The sequence below is a fragment of the Magnusiomyces paraingens genome (assembly GCF_902498895.1).
Source record: "Magnusiomyces paraingens strain CBS 517.90 genome assembly, contig: contig5, whole genome shotgun sequence".
In the NCBI taxonomy this organism is placed as follows: domain Eukaryota; kingdom Fungi; phylum Ascomycota; class Dipodascomycetes; order Dipodascales; family Dipodascaceae; genus Magnusiomyces; species Magnusiomyces paraingens.
The window spans coordinates 1,415,483-1,431,285 of NW_022474071.1; the positions used below are offsets into that span (position 1 = coordinate 1,415,483).

Consider the following 15,803-nt stretch of genomic DNA (forward strand, 5'->3'; position numbering starts at 1 on the left):
CGGCTGAACTAAGTGATTTTATATTACTTATTTAAGTAAAATACCTAAATCATATATATAGCAATATATATAGTCAGATCAAAACGAGGGTGAAATCACGTGACATGGTCAATATTAATTAATTGCCACAGTGGCCAACAACAACGGTAATTAATTATATAACTAATTATGTAACTTAGTTATATATATATATATATAAATATATAAATATTTAACTAATTAGTGACGTGGTCTTTTCTAGAAGCCGACTGGATAAGTTTTTGGGAGGGAAACAACGTTTTTTTTTATTTTATTTTATTTTTTTTTTTTAAGAGTGAAAAATTTTAGAATATTTACATACACACATACAAAAAGTGGGATATAGACAATTAAATAAAAATAAAAAGACCAGCTGGCTTTTATATGAGATTAGATTGATGTTAGTAATTAATTGATCTGAGTTGTAGAAAAGAAATGATGAAGATGAAATTATTATGAATTAAACAATTATTTTTTTTTTATATATATTAATATTTTATATATATATTATATATATATATTTATATAAAATCAATCAATTCATTATTAAATAAACCATAGAAATAAATAAAAAATGCCACTTGTCAAGAAAAAAAAAAAAAAAATTTAATTTTTTTTTTTTGTTGTGGTGGCGATTTGTTTGTCATTTTATATTTCAAAATATATTATTTGAAATTAACTACCCAATTAATTCCATCGAGTTCCATTAAATCTTCTTTTTTTTTTTTTTTTTTAAAACCCACTTTCTTTCCCCTTTATAGTTTTATATATATATATATATATATATATATACACATATACACATATACACTTCAAAGTATAAAAAGGGCCAGCCTTCCCCATTTATTTTATTTTTTCACTTCTTTTTTTTTTTTTTTTTTATTTTATTTTATTTTCAATTATCTTCCCTTAACACCCCTTATATATATTCTAATTCCTAAAAAAATCTACTCTCAAAATGTTTAGTAGATCTGTTCGCTCGATGGTCTCTTGGTCGGCCATCTTGGTCTACATTGCCCTAATATTCGTTTTCCCATTCATCTCAGGTACTTCTGCTGAGGTTGATGAAAAGATTCAAGGTCCAGGTATGTTCACCACGTGTTTTTTTTTTTTCCAATTCTATTTTATATATATATATATATATATATATATTCTCATCTATTCTTTACTAACAATTCTCCTTTTTTTTTGTTTAAATAGTCATTGGTATCGATCTGGGTACTACCTACTCATGTGTAGGTGTTATGAAGTCTGGTAGAGTTGAAATCCTCGCCAATGATCAAGGTAACAGAATTACTCCCTCATATGTCGCATTCAATGGTGAAGAACGTCTGATAGGTGATGCCGCTAAGAACCAAGCTGCTGCCAACCCCCACAACACTATTTTCGATATTAAGCGTCTTATTGGTCTTTACTTTAAGGACTCATCTGTTCAAAAGGATATCAAGCGTCTTCCCTACCAAGTTATTGACCGCAATGGCAAGCCCGCTGTTAAGGTTGAGTTCCTTAATGAAAACAAGACTTTTACCCCTGAAGAAATCTCGGCCATGATCCTTGGTCAGATGAAGAAGATTGCTGAAGATTACCTTGGCCACGATGTTAAGTACGCTGTTATTACCGTTCCTGCTTACTTCAACGACGCCCAGCGTCAGGCTACTGAAAATGCAGGTGAAATTGCCGGTCTTAAGGTCCTTCGTATTGTTAACGAGCCCACTGCTGCTGCCATTGCCTACGGTCTTGACAAGACTGATGGTGAACGCCAGATTATTGTTTACGATCTTGGTGGTGGTACCTTTGATGTTTCCCTTCTTTCCATTGATAAGGGTTTCTTCCAGGTTTTGGCCACTGCTGGTGACACCCACTTGGGTGGTGAAGACTTTGATTACAGAGTAATTCGCCACTTTACCAAGCTCTTTAACAAGAAGCACGATGTTGACATTTCCAAGAATGCAAAGACTATTGGTAAGCTTAAGCGTGAAGTTGAAAAGGCCAAGCGCACTCTTTCTTCCCAAATGTCTACCAGAATTGAAATTGAATCCTTTTTCGATGGCATTGACTTTTCCGAGACTTTGACCCGTGCCAAGTTTGAGGAACTCAACATTGATCTCTTTAGAAAGACCCTCAAGCCTGTTGAACAGGTTCTTAAGGATGCTAAGGTTGAAAAGTCTGAGATTGATGATATTGTTCTTGTTGGTGGTTCTACCCGTATCCCCAAGGTCCAGGAACTTCTTGAGACTTACTTTAAGGGTAAGAAGGCTTCTAAGGGTATTAACCCTGATGAGGCTGTTGCCTACGGTGCTGCTGTTCAAGGTGGTGTTCTTTCCGGTGACGATGGTGCTGAAGACATTGTTCTTCTTGACGTTAACCCTCTTACTCTTGGTATTGAGACCACTGGCGGTGTCATGACTACCCTTATCAAGAGAAACACTGTCATTCCTACTCGCAAGTCCCAAATCTTCTCCACTGCCGTTGATAACCAGCCTACTGTCTTGATTCAAATCTATGAAGGTGAACGTCCTCTTTCCAAGGATAATAACCTTCTCGGCAAGTTTGAGCTTACTGGCATTCCTCCTTCCCCCCGTGGTGTCCCCAAGATTGAGGTTACTTTTGAGCTTGATGCCAATGGTATGCTTAAGGTTACTGCCCACGACAAGGGTACTGGCAAGTCCGAGTCCATTGTCATTACCAATGACAAGTCTCGTCTTTCCCAGGATGAAATTGACCGCATGATTGCTGATGCTGAAAAGTATGCCGAGCAAGATGCTGCTCTTAAGGAGAAGATTATCTCCCGTAACGGTCTTGAAAACTATGCCCACTCTCTCAAGAACCAGGTCAGCGATGAGGCTGGTCTTGGTGGCAAGATTGACGAGGACGACAAGGACACCATTCTCGAGGCTGTTGCCGAGGTTTTGGAGTGGCTTGAGGAGGTTGGCAACGATGCCACCAAGGAGGACTTTGATGAGAAGAAGGAGAAGCTTAGCTCCATTGCCTACCCCATCACTTCCAAGCTCTACGGCGATGAGGGTGCTGGCGACTCTCACCCTGATGATGAGGATGAGGATGATTACGACCACGATGAGCTATAAAGGGAAGGATTGAATTAGAAGAGAAAAAAGAAAAAATTTTATATATATATAAAAGTAGTCATGATGATTTTAATTGTATTATAATGCTTGTGTTTTTATAGTCTTGAAAAAAAAAAAAAAAATTTAAAAAAATAAAAATTTCAATTTATAAAAAAAAAAAATAAAAATAAAAATCAACAAAAAAAATCAACAAAAAAAAAAATAAAAATATCAATAAAAATTCTTTTCACAACCACCACCATTACAAAACAATGTCGCTGGTCCCAGATTATCAATCTGAAAGTGATTCAGAGCCTGATGGAACCTTAGCTTTGGTTCAGGTATGTTTTCTAATTATGTGAAATGGTTTTATACTGACGTTTGAAAAGACTTCTACGGTAAGCGTTGTTGGCGCGTCTACAGGCCAAACAGCTCTAGCGACTTTACAAGAGTATCGCAAAACACAAAAGACATACAACAAACCTGCGGGTCCTGCAAACCCGTTTGATCCTCTGGGTCCAGATCGGGTGCGCAAAAATATCATTACTGGACGGATGGACAAGGAGGTGTTTGATAATGCGACATTTGAAGATAATTACCGGATGTTTCGACGGTTTGGGGAAACAACTGGACCTAGCGAGGCCGCCGAAATGGATGATTTAGAAGTTGAAAAAAAGAGAAAGGCTCAAAGAGAAGAAGAAAAAACGGTGGCGAAAAAACTGAAGAGTGGAAGACATGGGAGGGGAGATTCTAGTGTGCTTGATGGAGAAGGAGCATATAAAGGACCCTGGGCAAGTTACGGTAAAGAAGAGCCAAGCTCATCTTCATCATCTTCATCCTTTGAATACACATCAGAAGAAGGTGAAGATGAAGACGATGAAAAAGAACAAATGGAAATGGTAGCACCTGCTATGGTTGCAGCAGTGCCGAAACCTACAATACCCGCAGGTCCTAAGGAATGGACCGAGTTTGTTGGTACTCAGGAATATGATTACCTTGGACGGACGTATATGCACGTTCCGCAAGACCTAGAAGTGAATTTACGGAAAGAGCCTGGGTCACAAGAAACGTTTGTACCTAAACGTAAGATTCATACATGGGCTGGCCATAGTGGTGGTGTTAATGCTTTAAGATTTTTCCCATATTCTGGACACTTGCTACTTTCGTGTGGCAACGATACAGCCATCAAATTGTGGGACTGTCACCGAAACAATCGTGAGCAATTACGGGTATACCATGGCCATGCTAAAGCAGTCAAGGACGTGGCATTCAATGGTGTGCGTGGCCAGCTAGGAGGCGGGACCCAGTTTCTAAGTGCTTCCTACGATAAAACAATTAAACTGTGGGACACAGAAACAGGAAAAGTGATTCAACGGTACACTGACTTGGGCCGTAAATCGTCAGGTGCTCGTGCGGCTCGGGCAATGGCAAACTGTGTCAAGTTTAGTCCGGAGGCAGACAAACAAGCTGAATTTCTTTCAGGTATGTCGGACAATACAATTCTACAATGGGACACACGTCTGCCGCCAGCTGATGCTGTAGTTCAAACTTATGACCATCACCTGGGGCCTGTAAATAGCATCACGTTTGTGGATGAGGATCGGCGGTTCATGACGACCTCGGATGATAAGAGTGTGCGAGTATGGGATTGGCAAATCAATGTTCCCATCAAGTTTATTGCTGATCCCACGCAACATGCAATGCCCACAGTTGCATTACATCCTTCAGGGAAGTTTGTTGCTGCGCAGAGTATGGATAATAGAGTACTTGTATTTGGTGCATTGGATAAGTCCAAGTTCCGTCAAAATAGACGTAAGGAATTCCATGGCCATGCTTGTGCTGGGTATCCTATTCAGGTTGCATTTTCACCAGATGGTAAATACCTAATGTCGGGTGATGCTCATGGTTATGCATTTTTCTGGGATTGGAAAACATGTGCACTTAAGGCCAAACTTCAAGTGAGTGGTGGTTCCGGCGGGACCAGTGAGGGGTCTGTAGTAACGTGCATTGCAGCTCACCCGCAGGAGAGTTCTAAGGTGGCAGTTGCAGGAAAAGATTCGGTGATTACCTATTGGGATTAAAGAAGGTGTATATGTTATGTTATATTATGTTAATTAAGATTAATTAATGGTCGGGTCTTGTTGAAGGTCCGATTGCACGTTAATGTAACGGGTAGTCCGACCCATGACTTTGGGGGGTTTTCGTATCCACGTGACTTTTATTTATTTTTTTTATTTTTTTTTGTTTCCACCAAAAAAAAAAAAAAAAAAATATAAAAAAAATTTTTTTTTTTTTATACGAAAATCCGCCGCTTTTGTTTTTCTCCCTTTTAAAAAATAAAAAAAAATAAAAAAAAAAGCTCAGTTTGGCTGGTTTTTTTTTTTTTTTTTTTTTTTTTTTTTATAAAAGTTTCCTTTAAAAAAAAAAAAAATCACCACTTCAATCTTCTTTTTCTTCTTCTTTACTTTACTTTACTTTACTTTACAAGTTTTGTTATAAATTATATATATATATATATACAATCAAATAAACAAATAAAAAAAAATGCCCCGAGTTAATGACGGAGCTGGGCCAGATGGTTTGGAAACTATAAATACCACGGCTAGAAACAGTCCGGCGGCTGTTGAAGTCACAGAATCCGCTGGTATCTTGCGAATCCCAGTTTCCCCCGCACAACCACTCACAGATAACGCCGCCACTCAGTTCAATAACAACAACAACAACAACAGTAACAACAACAATCATCTTCAACAATCTTCATTCAACAACTCTGCTCCATCTATGAGTCCAGGACTTTCAGCTGCAGTGTCTCCAAATAAAATGAGCTCTCCGGGACCCCCCGCAGATACTTTTACACCTATTACTACTACTACCATTTGCCATTGCGGTGAAACGCACGCGACCAGAGTCCAATGTGCACTGCCTATGGCCATAAGCATTACTTCTTCCACAGATACCCAGGCCACAGAACTATCTGTGGATACTCAGGTTTTTTTGGAGACTCGAACTACTCAATCACAAGGAAGCTCTAAAAGCTCGAGTGGGGGTACTAATGGATTTAATGAGAAACTCATTACTACTAACAACAACAACAACAATAATAATAACAACCCTGTGGAATCCTCATCTAAAGAAGCCTCAGTATCTAATAAACAATCAAACAACCCCCAGCAGGACTTATCACAAGACCTTTCGAAACCACAGCAACCCCCGTCTACCTCTTCAAACAATAATACCCTACTACGGCCATCGCTACTCGACTCTGTGTTCCACGACCCATGGTATGACCGCCGCATCCCGCTCCAAACCTCGTCATACTTACGGCCCGGAGCTCATTTTGTGGGCACCCAGCATAGCAAGCGGTCATCGTACGAAGTATCTGTTGTTCTCAAATCGGTAGATATGAGCACGCACTTTTTATGCGGATACCTGCGAATCCGAGGGTTGACTGAGAACCAGAGTGTGATGGAGACATACTTTGAGGGAGAAATGGTATCACCTACAATATCTTTTTACACACGACGACCCGAGTGGAACCAAAACGATCAAGTGGATCGTACACACTGGAACCGGTTCAATGCGTGGCGCGCACTTGCTGCTAAAGCTGACAAGAAAATCGATGCAGATTATGTCCATAATAGGTTTGAAAATCAGGAACATGTTTTTATGAGATGGAAGGAGTTTTTCCTGGTTCCTGACTACAAGGTACGCAACATGGAGGGAGCGTCCTATGAAGGCTTTTATTATATTTGCTTTAACCAAGTTGATGGAAGTATCACGGGCGTATATTATCATAAAAACTCTGAGGTGTACCAGCAACTTGACCTGTCGCATGCTCCAGATTGGGGGACATATCCGTACTATGAATTTCGATGAAGAAACAGAGATTTTGGTCATGATCTTTATATATATATATACATATATATATCTTTTTTTTTTTTGGTTTACATCTTTTGGCTGGCACCAAGGGCTTTTTTTTTGGTTTATTTTTAATGATATATGAGTTTTCTTTTTTTTTTATATAGTTGTTTTAAAAAAACTTTTTCATGATTTTCCTTAAAACAAATCATTTACATTAAATTTCCATTTCTAGAAGAAGAAGAAGAAGAAGAAGAAGGGGGAAAAAAAATTTTTAAGTTGAGGCTACAAGTGCCCAATTTTTTTTTTTTTTTTTTTTTTTTGTTATTTCCATCTTCTTTTTCTTCTTTCACAAAAATTCAAAAAACCAACTATTAAAATCAAATAAAAATCCGAACTGAAAAACTAAAAAAAAAAAAAAAAAAAAAAAGCAAATCACCAAATCATTGTATAGTCTTCTTATTGATCCATCCTTTAAACTTTCCATCAAACTCGTGATCAACTGCAATGTCAATGCGTGGTAAAAACATGGGCTGCATCATGTACCGTTCCAATGTAAACTCACACCAATCAGATCCACCTTCTTCATTCTCCAATGCAACTTCCTTTATGGGTTTATTCTTCTTCTTCTCATCATCATCATCATCATCATTATTCTTCTCTTTACTCTTCACCACAAGACACTCAGGAATTGCTTCATCAAGTTGTGGGGCCTTCATCCGACGCACCTTTTCAGCATCAATCACAAACATATTAGCGGAATACCCACACGTCGAACGTCCAACCAGTCCTTGAACTTCTTGTGGTCTTGTATAAGCACGTATACATTCAATTCCAAAAGCTCGTGTTGCCAAGTAATTGAGCCCAGCAATACGGTACTTGCGCAAATACTCAATCTTGCTCCATTCAATTGCATCGTTTTGATCTCCTACAACTGCTCGTACCCATGGTGGCAAATCTGCAATGCTCCAAGGTCCCAACCATTCTACCCCATCAACTTTGCTACTTCTCTTTGTCCGACCCTCTTCAGTAAATAATACATATGGTGTAATCGTCAACTCTTCAAGCTTCTGCTCAGGCCATAACCGTCGTGTGGGCTCGTCAACAAGCACTTGTCGTAACCGCGGGTGAGTCACCATCAACCTAAATAACCGTGGACTTGCCACGGCCGTACACTGTGTACGTAGTGCAAAGTATTCAAGAGATTCCATATTTTCCAGTTGCATTACCAGTGCCTCAATTGCACTCAGCTCATACATAATATCCCCCCATTCAGAGTTTTTCCACTGATGACCATCCTTTGAACGCATCAAGGTTTGTAATGGACTCCCAATCACGCGCGCCATCACTTCGCCAGTTTCCTTTTCTCCATGGAACCGTTTCGTCATGTACTTTACTATAAACTCTGTCGAGTCAAATACTGAATTATCCAATACTTGAGCCCGTTTAATGTGCGTTTCATTTCTCAAAACAAGTTGCTTGAGATCCATATTGTCAAGATAAAACCGAGGCTTACTTTCAATCACCTCCCGTTCACGAAAGTCAGATAAAATGGAATCATTCAATACACCAACATCTTGAAACAGAGAAAGTACATTACAAGCATCTGAAATCTTTTGCATGTACGATCCAGTCTTATAAAGCTCCTTATTGGCCTCCGAAATCACATTCAAGTGTTGCAAGTGTGGCATCTGTAATATCAAATTCAGCAAGTGCATATAATCTTCTGGCTCTCTCAACATCACTTCAAGTTGTTGCATCCCAGTTACTTTGTTTTGAGTATTGCTGCGCACAGAAAGCGATTCAAATATCGATTCGCTGCACCAGCTAAATGGCAAGTTGCGATGCACCAATGTGTGCAAGTTGGGCATGTTTAAATGTGCCAAAAATGCAGCAACAAACTCTGCCAATCCTTGACAATCTGCACCAGTCTCATCATCTTGTACAAATACTTCCAAATCTGTAACGGCAGGCAAGTACATTAATGGGAAATCTGTTCGTAATTCTTTGCAAAATTCAACCTCCTTAGGGAAACAAGCAAGCACCTTACACTTGGCAAAAGTACGCTTTAATCCATCTAATGTCCCAACGGTCGGTTCAATATTGTCAATCAAATGAGTAGTCTGAAGCTCTTGTAATGCCGGCATTCCTTCATTAATTTCCTGGACCATAAACTGGTAATCCACAACAAGAGTATCTTTCCCTGGATAAAGGATAAGTGTGCGCAGCTTATCAAAAGCCTTGGTAGGCCCAAACCTTTGCGGGACATACTTGTCATTTGTTATAGCCCCCCATCCCACATTATTCATATCAGGTTTTAATCTCATCATGGCTTGTTTTAGCACATTCACCTCGACTGTCAGTGACGTCAAGTTGACTGTTGCATAATTAAGAATCGAATACATGTCATAAAGTGTTTCTGGAGCAAAACTCAATGACCCCCCAATCTTTGACAAAACATGGTACATATTAAATGTACGAGGCTCTTCCTGATCAATGTATCCAATCTCATGGTGGCTTTGTGTCCGGTGAGTAAAGTGTCCAAACGCAGTTTCTTCATTCACTTGTAAATTGATCTCATCTCGAGCTTCCTCCGACAAAATGTCTCCTTGGACAATAACTTCCATTTGAGGAGAGTACTGGAAAAACACATTGCGGTCAAAATAGTACAAATCATAATCCGTATACACAGTCAACAATTTTGATTTCATAATACCTTCTTCAAACTCCGTATTACGGTAAACATCGCTTGTGTTCTGAGTCTCCTTCTCACTAACACGCAAAATCTCTTCGCCATCAACCACAATTCCATACGACTTGTTGGGATACTCTCGTCCCATCTTCTCTGCCGCAATTGATGCAGTCAGTGTACCCTTAGACCGCATGGCTGCTATGTCACGCATCAATCCTTCCAAGTATGGTAAAACCGTCTTATGGATAAGAACACGGCGCACCTCATGCGACCGAAACCAGGGGAACTTGCGGGGCATGAAAAACATTTCAGGACTAATAATATTAATTTTGGGATCCCAAGCATAGTAATTGGGCCATCGTGATGGTAATATTGCAACAGTATCAAAAGACCGGCTCAAGTCTGTGTGTGGCCACTTGTACCGGTCATATGAAAACACCTCATAATCGTCTTTGAGCCCAGGTACTTGTTCCAAATCCCTGGTTGTTCTCCCAGGCATACTCGAGCACCCCAACGCATCCATAAAACTTGCCAAGTTTAACTTGCACACACACTTCTTTCTTTCCTTGCGGCATCGCTTACACTTGTTAGCTTCAATTCGAGCCCGTGGCATCTGTAATGGTTTTTTTTGTGGTATTGATGGTGGTGGAACAAAAGCCATCATTACTACCAGGTTCATTTTGAACTTTTTACTTGGCGATGTCGACACAGGTGACGTCAACTTGGATTCATCCTTATTTGAGTTTCGTTTAAGCCATCTCTTGTGTAACGGTTCGGTTGGAATAATTCCCTTGTACGAAGTAAACTCCGATGGCTGTCTTCTCGAGTGCCCTGTACTATCTGCCATTGTCATCACCTCTGACCCAGAATCGTCGTCAATAAAATCCAACCCTGGACTATCACTACGTGTATGGTAAAGTGTTTTAAGTGTTGACTTGTACAATCTTTTATCAAGAGGTCTTTCAGAAACTTCAGGCATGTCAGAATTGCGGTTACCCAACCCAAATGTTCTCTTTAGAGATTCATGAACACTAGAAATAAACTGTCCAAGACCACTAGGTCGCTTAATCTTGGAATCATCTTCCGGTTTTTGTTCAGGTATTGATGATACTTCAACATACATCCCTTCACTTTCCACATCTTCTTCCAAATGTTCTCTTGAATTATGTCCACTGGGCCCTGCTTCTTGTTCTTGTTGTTGTTGTTCTTCTTCTTCTTCTCCTTCTCCTTCTTCTTCTTCCTCCTCCCAAACCTCATTTTGGTATTTTCTTCTTCCCCTTTCATCATCCTGAGAATCAAGCTGTTCATCGGTAATGCCATATCTTCTTCGATAACAATTCTCTGTACTATAATAATCTGGCGGCATCGGATGCAGGCCATCCCAAACGTATCGCGGATCCACACTAGGTTTTGACTTGCCCTTTTCTTCCCATGTAAGCTTGACTCGGCCCAAGCGAGTATCTTTTTTCTTGGGACTTTGACCTTCGAGACTAGGGCAATTGGACAATAATTTGGTGTGCATGATGATTTAAAGCAATTAAAAATAAAATTGAAAAAGCTATAAAGCTATTAGCAGTAAAAGCTGGTGTGTGATTTATTTATTTATTTTTATTAAATATCAAAGCAAATAAGCAGTATGCAAATTAAATAATTAAGAAAAAAAAATTGGTGAAGAAAAAAAAAACAAAAAATAGAATAATTAACCATATTTATAGAAACCCCCCAATTATATTTTTTTTTAAACATCTCTTTATTCAAGTTGTGGATTTTAAATGTCAAATTTCTGAATACCCCAGATAGGAAATTTAATAAACCCGCGGATACAAAGAACAAAATAGGGTAACTATGCACGGCTTGCTACGTAATGAACCTATTGAGCTCATCCTCTCTTGCTATTATCGTTAATCTTGCCATCTTTCTTCTTCTCTCAATTTAACTAACCCCCCTACCACATTTTTTTTTTAAATTGTCAAAAGACATGACAACCTTAAACCCTGCACCATCACTTGAGACGCTGTCAACCGATGTGCACGTTAGTATTGCACAGTTCATGGAACCGTACCCAGATATGCATGCGCTGAGCATGACTTGCGCAGGTCTGCGTGCGGTCTATCAGCCCCTAAAGTGGCGCTACTCCATGGTCACAACCAAGTTCCCTCCCCAGAAATATGGCCGGTACATGACAGTCCCCCTTAAAGTCGTAGTACCACGGCCTAACAAATATTCATGGTTCCATGCACACGAGGTACACACGCTTGAACTTGACGGACTTAACCTCGAAGACATCCAGGGCTCGGTCGAAGTGCTTGGTAAAAAGTGGTTTGTTGACAAGTATTATCCAGAACTACGACGGTTACAGTCATCGTTAACTGCTTCATCTGCACTACTCATGCAAGTTCCTCCAAAAACTCCCATGTTTAACCCAATTTTTGTAGGATTGGACAGCACAGTTGGCGACGGAGAAATCTACATAAACTCAAAACGAATGTGTTCCAAAGATGACCAGGGAATGCAACGGCTGGTAGGAAGTTTACTCCAGAGAATAGTTTCAGGCTCTATTATGGATAATAATGTGTACTCGCCCGCTTTACGAGTTGATTTCGTAACTGGGCGTATCATCGACTTTGGGTATTTACAATCGGTAGTTGTTGATGTTAGACCACCCATGATCCCCTTATTGAAAATGCTTTTTGATGCTGAAAATACTCCAGTGAATTTCCCTAATTTAGAAGAAATACACCTTCAGTGTGACACGGTGTTTATTTATGACGAAATGAGGGTAAACTCGGCGCTTCAATTTTTGGAGTTTCGCAAATTGCCGTCTAGTGTTTTAACTTGTCACTTGTGCCTTAATTTTTATCCTCCTTATTCAAATCACAATGACTTTCTAGTGATTCCAGATACTAGACTAAATAGGGATGTGCATCCACATGTGGATTTGCCTGTAACTTCATTTTCTTATTTGTTGAGTCATGACCCCTCCCGCTTTTTCACGCGATACAGGTTACCGTATTTGATCTCATACCAATTTGCTACAGACTTGGGTCATTTCTCGTCTGAAACATTGACAAAAAATTACCAAAATCAAATCACCTCGGTTTCGTTTTGGTTAAACGCTGAAGACTTTCAGGTTTGCCTAAATGCATTGCAGTTGATTGATTCGATGAAAAATTTGACGAAAATACAAGTCAAACTAGATTGGTTTCCAACAAAGGAATGTTTCTTATTATCTGGAATTATGTTTTGTGTAAGGAAGTTAAGTGACGACGAGCAAATTGGGCTTATGAAAATTAATGAGATATCTGAAGAGCTGATAGACATGTGTACAAAAGTGTTGATTGAAATGGGGAGCCGGATATATGGTCAAAATAAAGATAATTTTCCCGTTGATTGTGCCAAGTCTATTTGTACAACAGTTTTAAATGCAATCTATGATCCTAGCAATTTAGATGCCAAAATTACTGAAAGAGATGAAGGGTTTTTCCCATTTAAAGATTTATTGAAATCATTCAACGAAGCTCTTGATCAGGTTAAAAGTACAGAACTATTTTATGATACCATTGCAAGAAATTTGAACTCACTGGAATATGTTAGTATTCAAAACACGCGAATATTCCAGTGCTTACCATATTCTCCACGACTGCACCTGATGTGTAGAGGGATTCCAGCTACAGGCATCAAGCAAGTACTAATCTCGCTTCACACTTTTGATGAATTTTTGAATCAATGTTTTTCGTATCATGAAAACCTTGATCCTGAGGTGCAATTTACAACCCCCACTGATATTTTTAAGCTAGTTGTGCAGGTCCCCAACATGCTTTTCTTCAGCATGCCTGTAAATTTCTCAGACAACCGGTATCAGCGACTAGAAGGTATTGTGGATGTTGAAAATGCAAAAAAAATAAAGCGCTGGGACCCAACGCTTAAAAAAATTAACATGACAATGATGGATAATCGGAATTTGTTTATGGTAGACACTCTTCTTCGTACTCAGTTTGACGGGTGGGTTTAAATAAAAGAAATAGAATTTTTTATCATGATGAAATTAGCTGTATTTCTTAAATATTGATTATTGGAAACTTTTTTTTATATATTTTTATAGGAAAATATTGGTATTTAATTGCAAATATTTTCAGATGCAAAAAAAAAAAAAAAAAACTTCTTTCCAAAGATAGTTTGAGGGATGTATATAAAAGGGAAACTCAATTTAAATCTTTGAGATTACTAGAGTCTCAATTACAATTAACTTTTCTTGAGATAAACTAATTGGCAATATTTTTTTAGGTAAAAAGATTTTATACCACTGTGAATTTTTAATGTCAAGCTTTTGAGTTCCCCAAATAAGAACTTTACTGAACCAGCAAATTTACAAGAAAAGATAGGCTAAGTGTGCAAGGTACTGAACCAGAAATTTTACAAGAAAAGATAAGATAAGTGTACGAGGCATGTTAAACTCATCCTCACTTGCTTTCGATATCTTTAATCTTTCCATCAATCTTTTTCACAACCTTCAACTAAAATTCATCTCCAACCTTTCTCTCTTTCAAAAGACATGACTACCTTAAATTTGAGACCGTCTCTTGTAACACTGTCAACTGATGTTCACATTAGTATTGCACAGTTCATGGAACCGTACCCAGATATGCATGCTCTGAGCATGACATGTGCAAGTCTGCGTGCAGTCTATCAGCCCTTGAAGTGGCGCTATTCCATGGTCACAGTCCTACCCCCATTCCGAAAATACCAACGGTATATGACGGTCCCTCTTAAAGTCGTGGCACCGCAGCCTAACAAATATTCATGGTTCTATGCGCACGAGGTGCGCATACTTGAACTTGATGGACCTGACTATGGAGGAATCTGGGGCTCGATGAATGTGCTTTGTAAAAAGTGGTTTGTTGACAAGTACTACCCAGACTACGACTGTTACAGCCAACATCAGCAGCTTCACTTTCGCTGCTTTTAGAGGCTCCTCCAAAAAATCCCTTGTTAATTCCAATCTCTATAAGGTTGTGCAACGAAGTTGGCTATGAAGAAGAAATCTACTTAATCTTGAAACCATTGTGTCCCAAAGATGACCACGAAATTCAGATGAAAAGTTTAACCTATAGACTAGGTATCAAATTTATAAAGGATAATGAAGACGAGTACTCGCCGCCTTAAAAGTTAATTTTTTAACCAAGCGTGTCCTCGACTTTGGGTATTTACAATCGGTAAGGGTTGAAGTTATACTAACCAATGTCCCTTTATTGCAAATGTTTTTTGATGCTGAAAAAACGCCAGTTAATTTCCCTAATTTAAAAGAAATACACCTTCAATGTGACGTGTGGGTTTGTAAAAATCGCCAAACAAGGGTAAACCCTGCACTTCAGGTTTTGGAGTTTCGCAAATTGCCATCTAGTATTTTAATCTGTGACTTGCACCTTTGTAGTGTCTATGGAATTAGGAAAGGCTTTATAATAATACCAGATACTAGGTTAAGTGAGAAGGTGGATTTACCTGTGACTTGTCTTTATTACCATTGTGAATTTGAATATCCCTTGCTCTTTTTTAAACGGTACAGGCTCCCATCCTTAATCTCATACATAGTCACTGAACCTCGTTACATTTTCAGTACGTACTCAATGTTAAAGGATCACAACGCATTTGAAACATTTCTACAAGAATATAAAAATCAAATCACATCTGTTTCCTTTTCGTTATGTTGTTACTATCTTGGGGGTTTAAATTTTGCATTGGATTCTACTGGATTAATGAAGAATTTGACCAAAATAAAAGTCAACATGAATTTATTTTGTGGCAAAGAATATTTCCTATTATCTGGAATTATGTTTTGTGTAAGGAAGTTAAGTGACGACGAGCAAATTGACCTTATAGAAAATAATGTTATATCGGAAAAGCTGATAGACATGTGCACACAAGCGTTTATTGAAATGGAGAGCCGGATATATGTTCCAAATAAAAATGAATTTTCCGTTTATTGTGTCAAGTCTATTTGTAAAACAGTTTTAAATTTAATCTCTGATCCTGGTAATACAGATGTCAAAATGAGCCTAATGTATGAAAAGTTCTTCCAGTTTATGGATTCATATTTTTATCACATGAAAAATGCAGAACTATTGTACGATACCATTAAAAGAAATTGTAAATCATTGGAATATGTTACTATT

The 15,803-nt window shown here is 38.6% G+C and overlaps 6 protein-coding genes across 6 annotated transcripts; 5 read left to right on the forward strand and 1 right to left on the reverse strand.

Moving 5' to 3' along the window:
• Nucleotides 1-976: 976 nt before the first annotated feature.
• On the forward strand, nt 977-3,104 carry SAPINGB_P006103 (uncharacterized protein; the record flags this gene model as incomplete). Its single annotated transcript, XM_032000817.1, has 2 exons — nt 977-1,103; nt 1,219-3,104. 2 exons carry the CDS (start codon nt 977-979, stop codon nt 3,102-3,104), a joined length of 2,013 nt encoding a protein of 670 aa, XP_031856708.1.
• Nucleotides 3,105-3,355: 251 nt separating this feature from the next.
• Nucleotides 3,356-5,164, forward strand: SAPINGB_P006104 (uncharacterized protein; the record flags this gene model as incomplete). The annotated part of the gene is made up of 2 exons (XM_032000818.1): nt 3,356-3,424; nt 3,473-5,164. 2 exons carry the CDS (start codon nt 3,356-3,358, stop codon nt 5,162-5,164), a joined length of 1,761 nt encoding a protein of 586 aa, XP_031856709.1.
• Nucleotides 5,165-5,627: 463 nt separating this feature from the next.
• SAPINGB_P006105 (uncharacterized protein) lies at nt 5,628-6,959 on the forward strand (the record flags this gene model as incomplete). The annotated part of the gene is made up of 1 exon (XM_032000819.1): nt 5,628-6,959. The coding sequence occupies one exon, from the start codon at nt 5,628-5,630 to the stop codon at nt 6,957-6,959; it is 1,332 nt and encodes a 443-aa protein (XP_031856710.1).
• A 425-nt stretch (nt 6,960-7,384) lies between these two features.
• SAPINGB_P006106 (uncharacterized protein) lies at nt 7,385-11,155 on the reverse strand (the record flags this gene model as incomplete). The annotated part of the gene is made up of 1 exon (XM_032000820.1): nt 7,385-11,155. One exon carries the CDS (start codon nt 11,153-11,155, stop codon nt 7,385-7,387), a length of 3,771 nt encoding a protein of 1,256 aa, XP_031856711.1.
• A 456-nt stretch (nt 11,156-11,611) lies between these two features.
• Nucleotides 11,612-13,645, forward strand: SAPINGB_P006107 (uncharacterized protein; the record flags this gene model as incomplete). The annotated part of the gene is made up of 1 exon (XM_032000821.1): nt 11,612-13,645. The coding sequence occupies one exon, from the start codon at nt 11,612-11,614 to the stop codon at nt 13,643-13,645; it is 2,034 nt and encodes a 677-aa protein (XP_031856712.1).
• A 540-nt stretch (nt 13,646-14,185) lies between these two features.
• Nucleotides 14,186-14,599, forward strand: SAPINGB_P006108 (uncharacterized protein; the record flags this gene model as incomplete). The annotated part of the gene is made up of 1 exon (XM_032000822.1): nt 14,186-14,599. The coding sequence occupies one exon, from the start codon at nt 14,186-14,188 to the stop codon at nt 14,597-14,599; it is 414 nt and encodes a 137-aa protein (XP_031856713.1).
• Nucleotides 14,600-15,803: the final 1,204 nt, after the last annotated feature.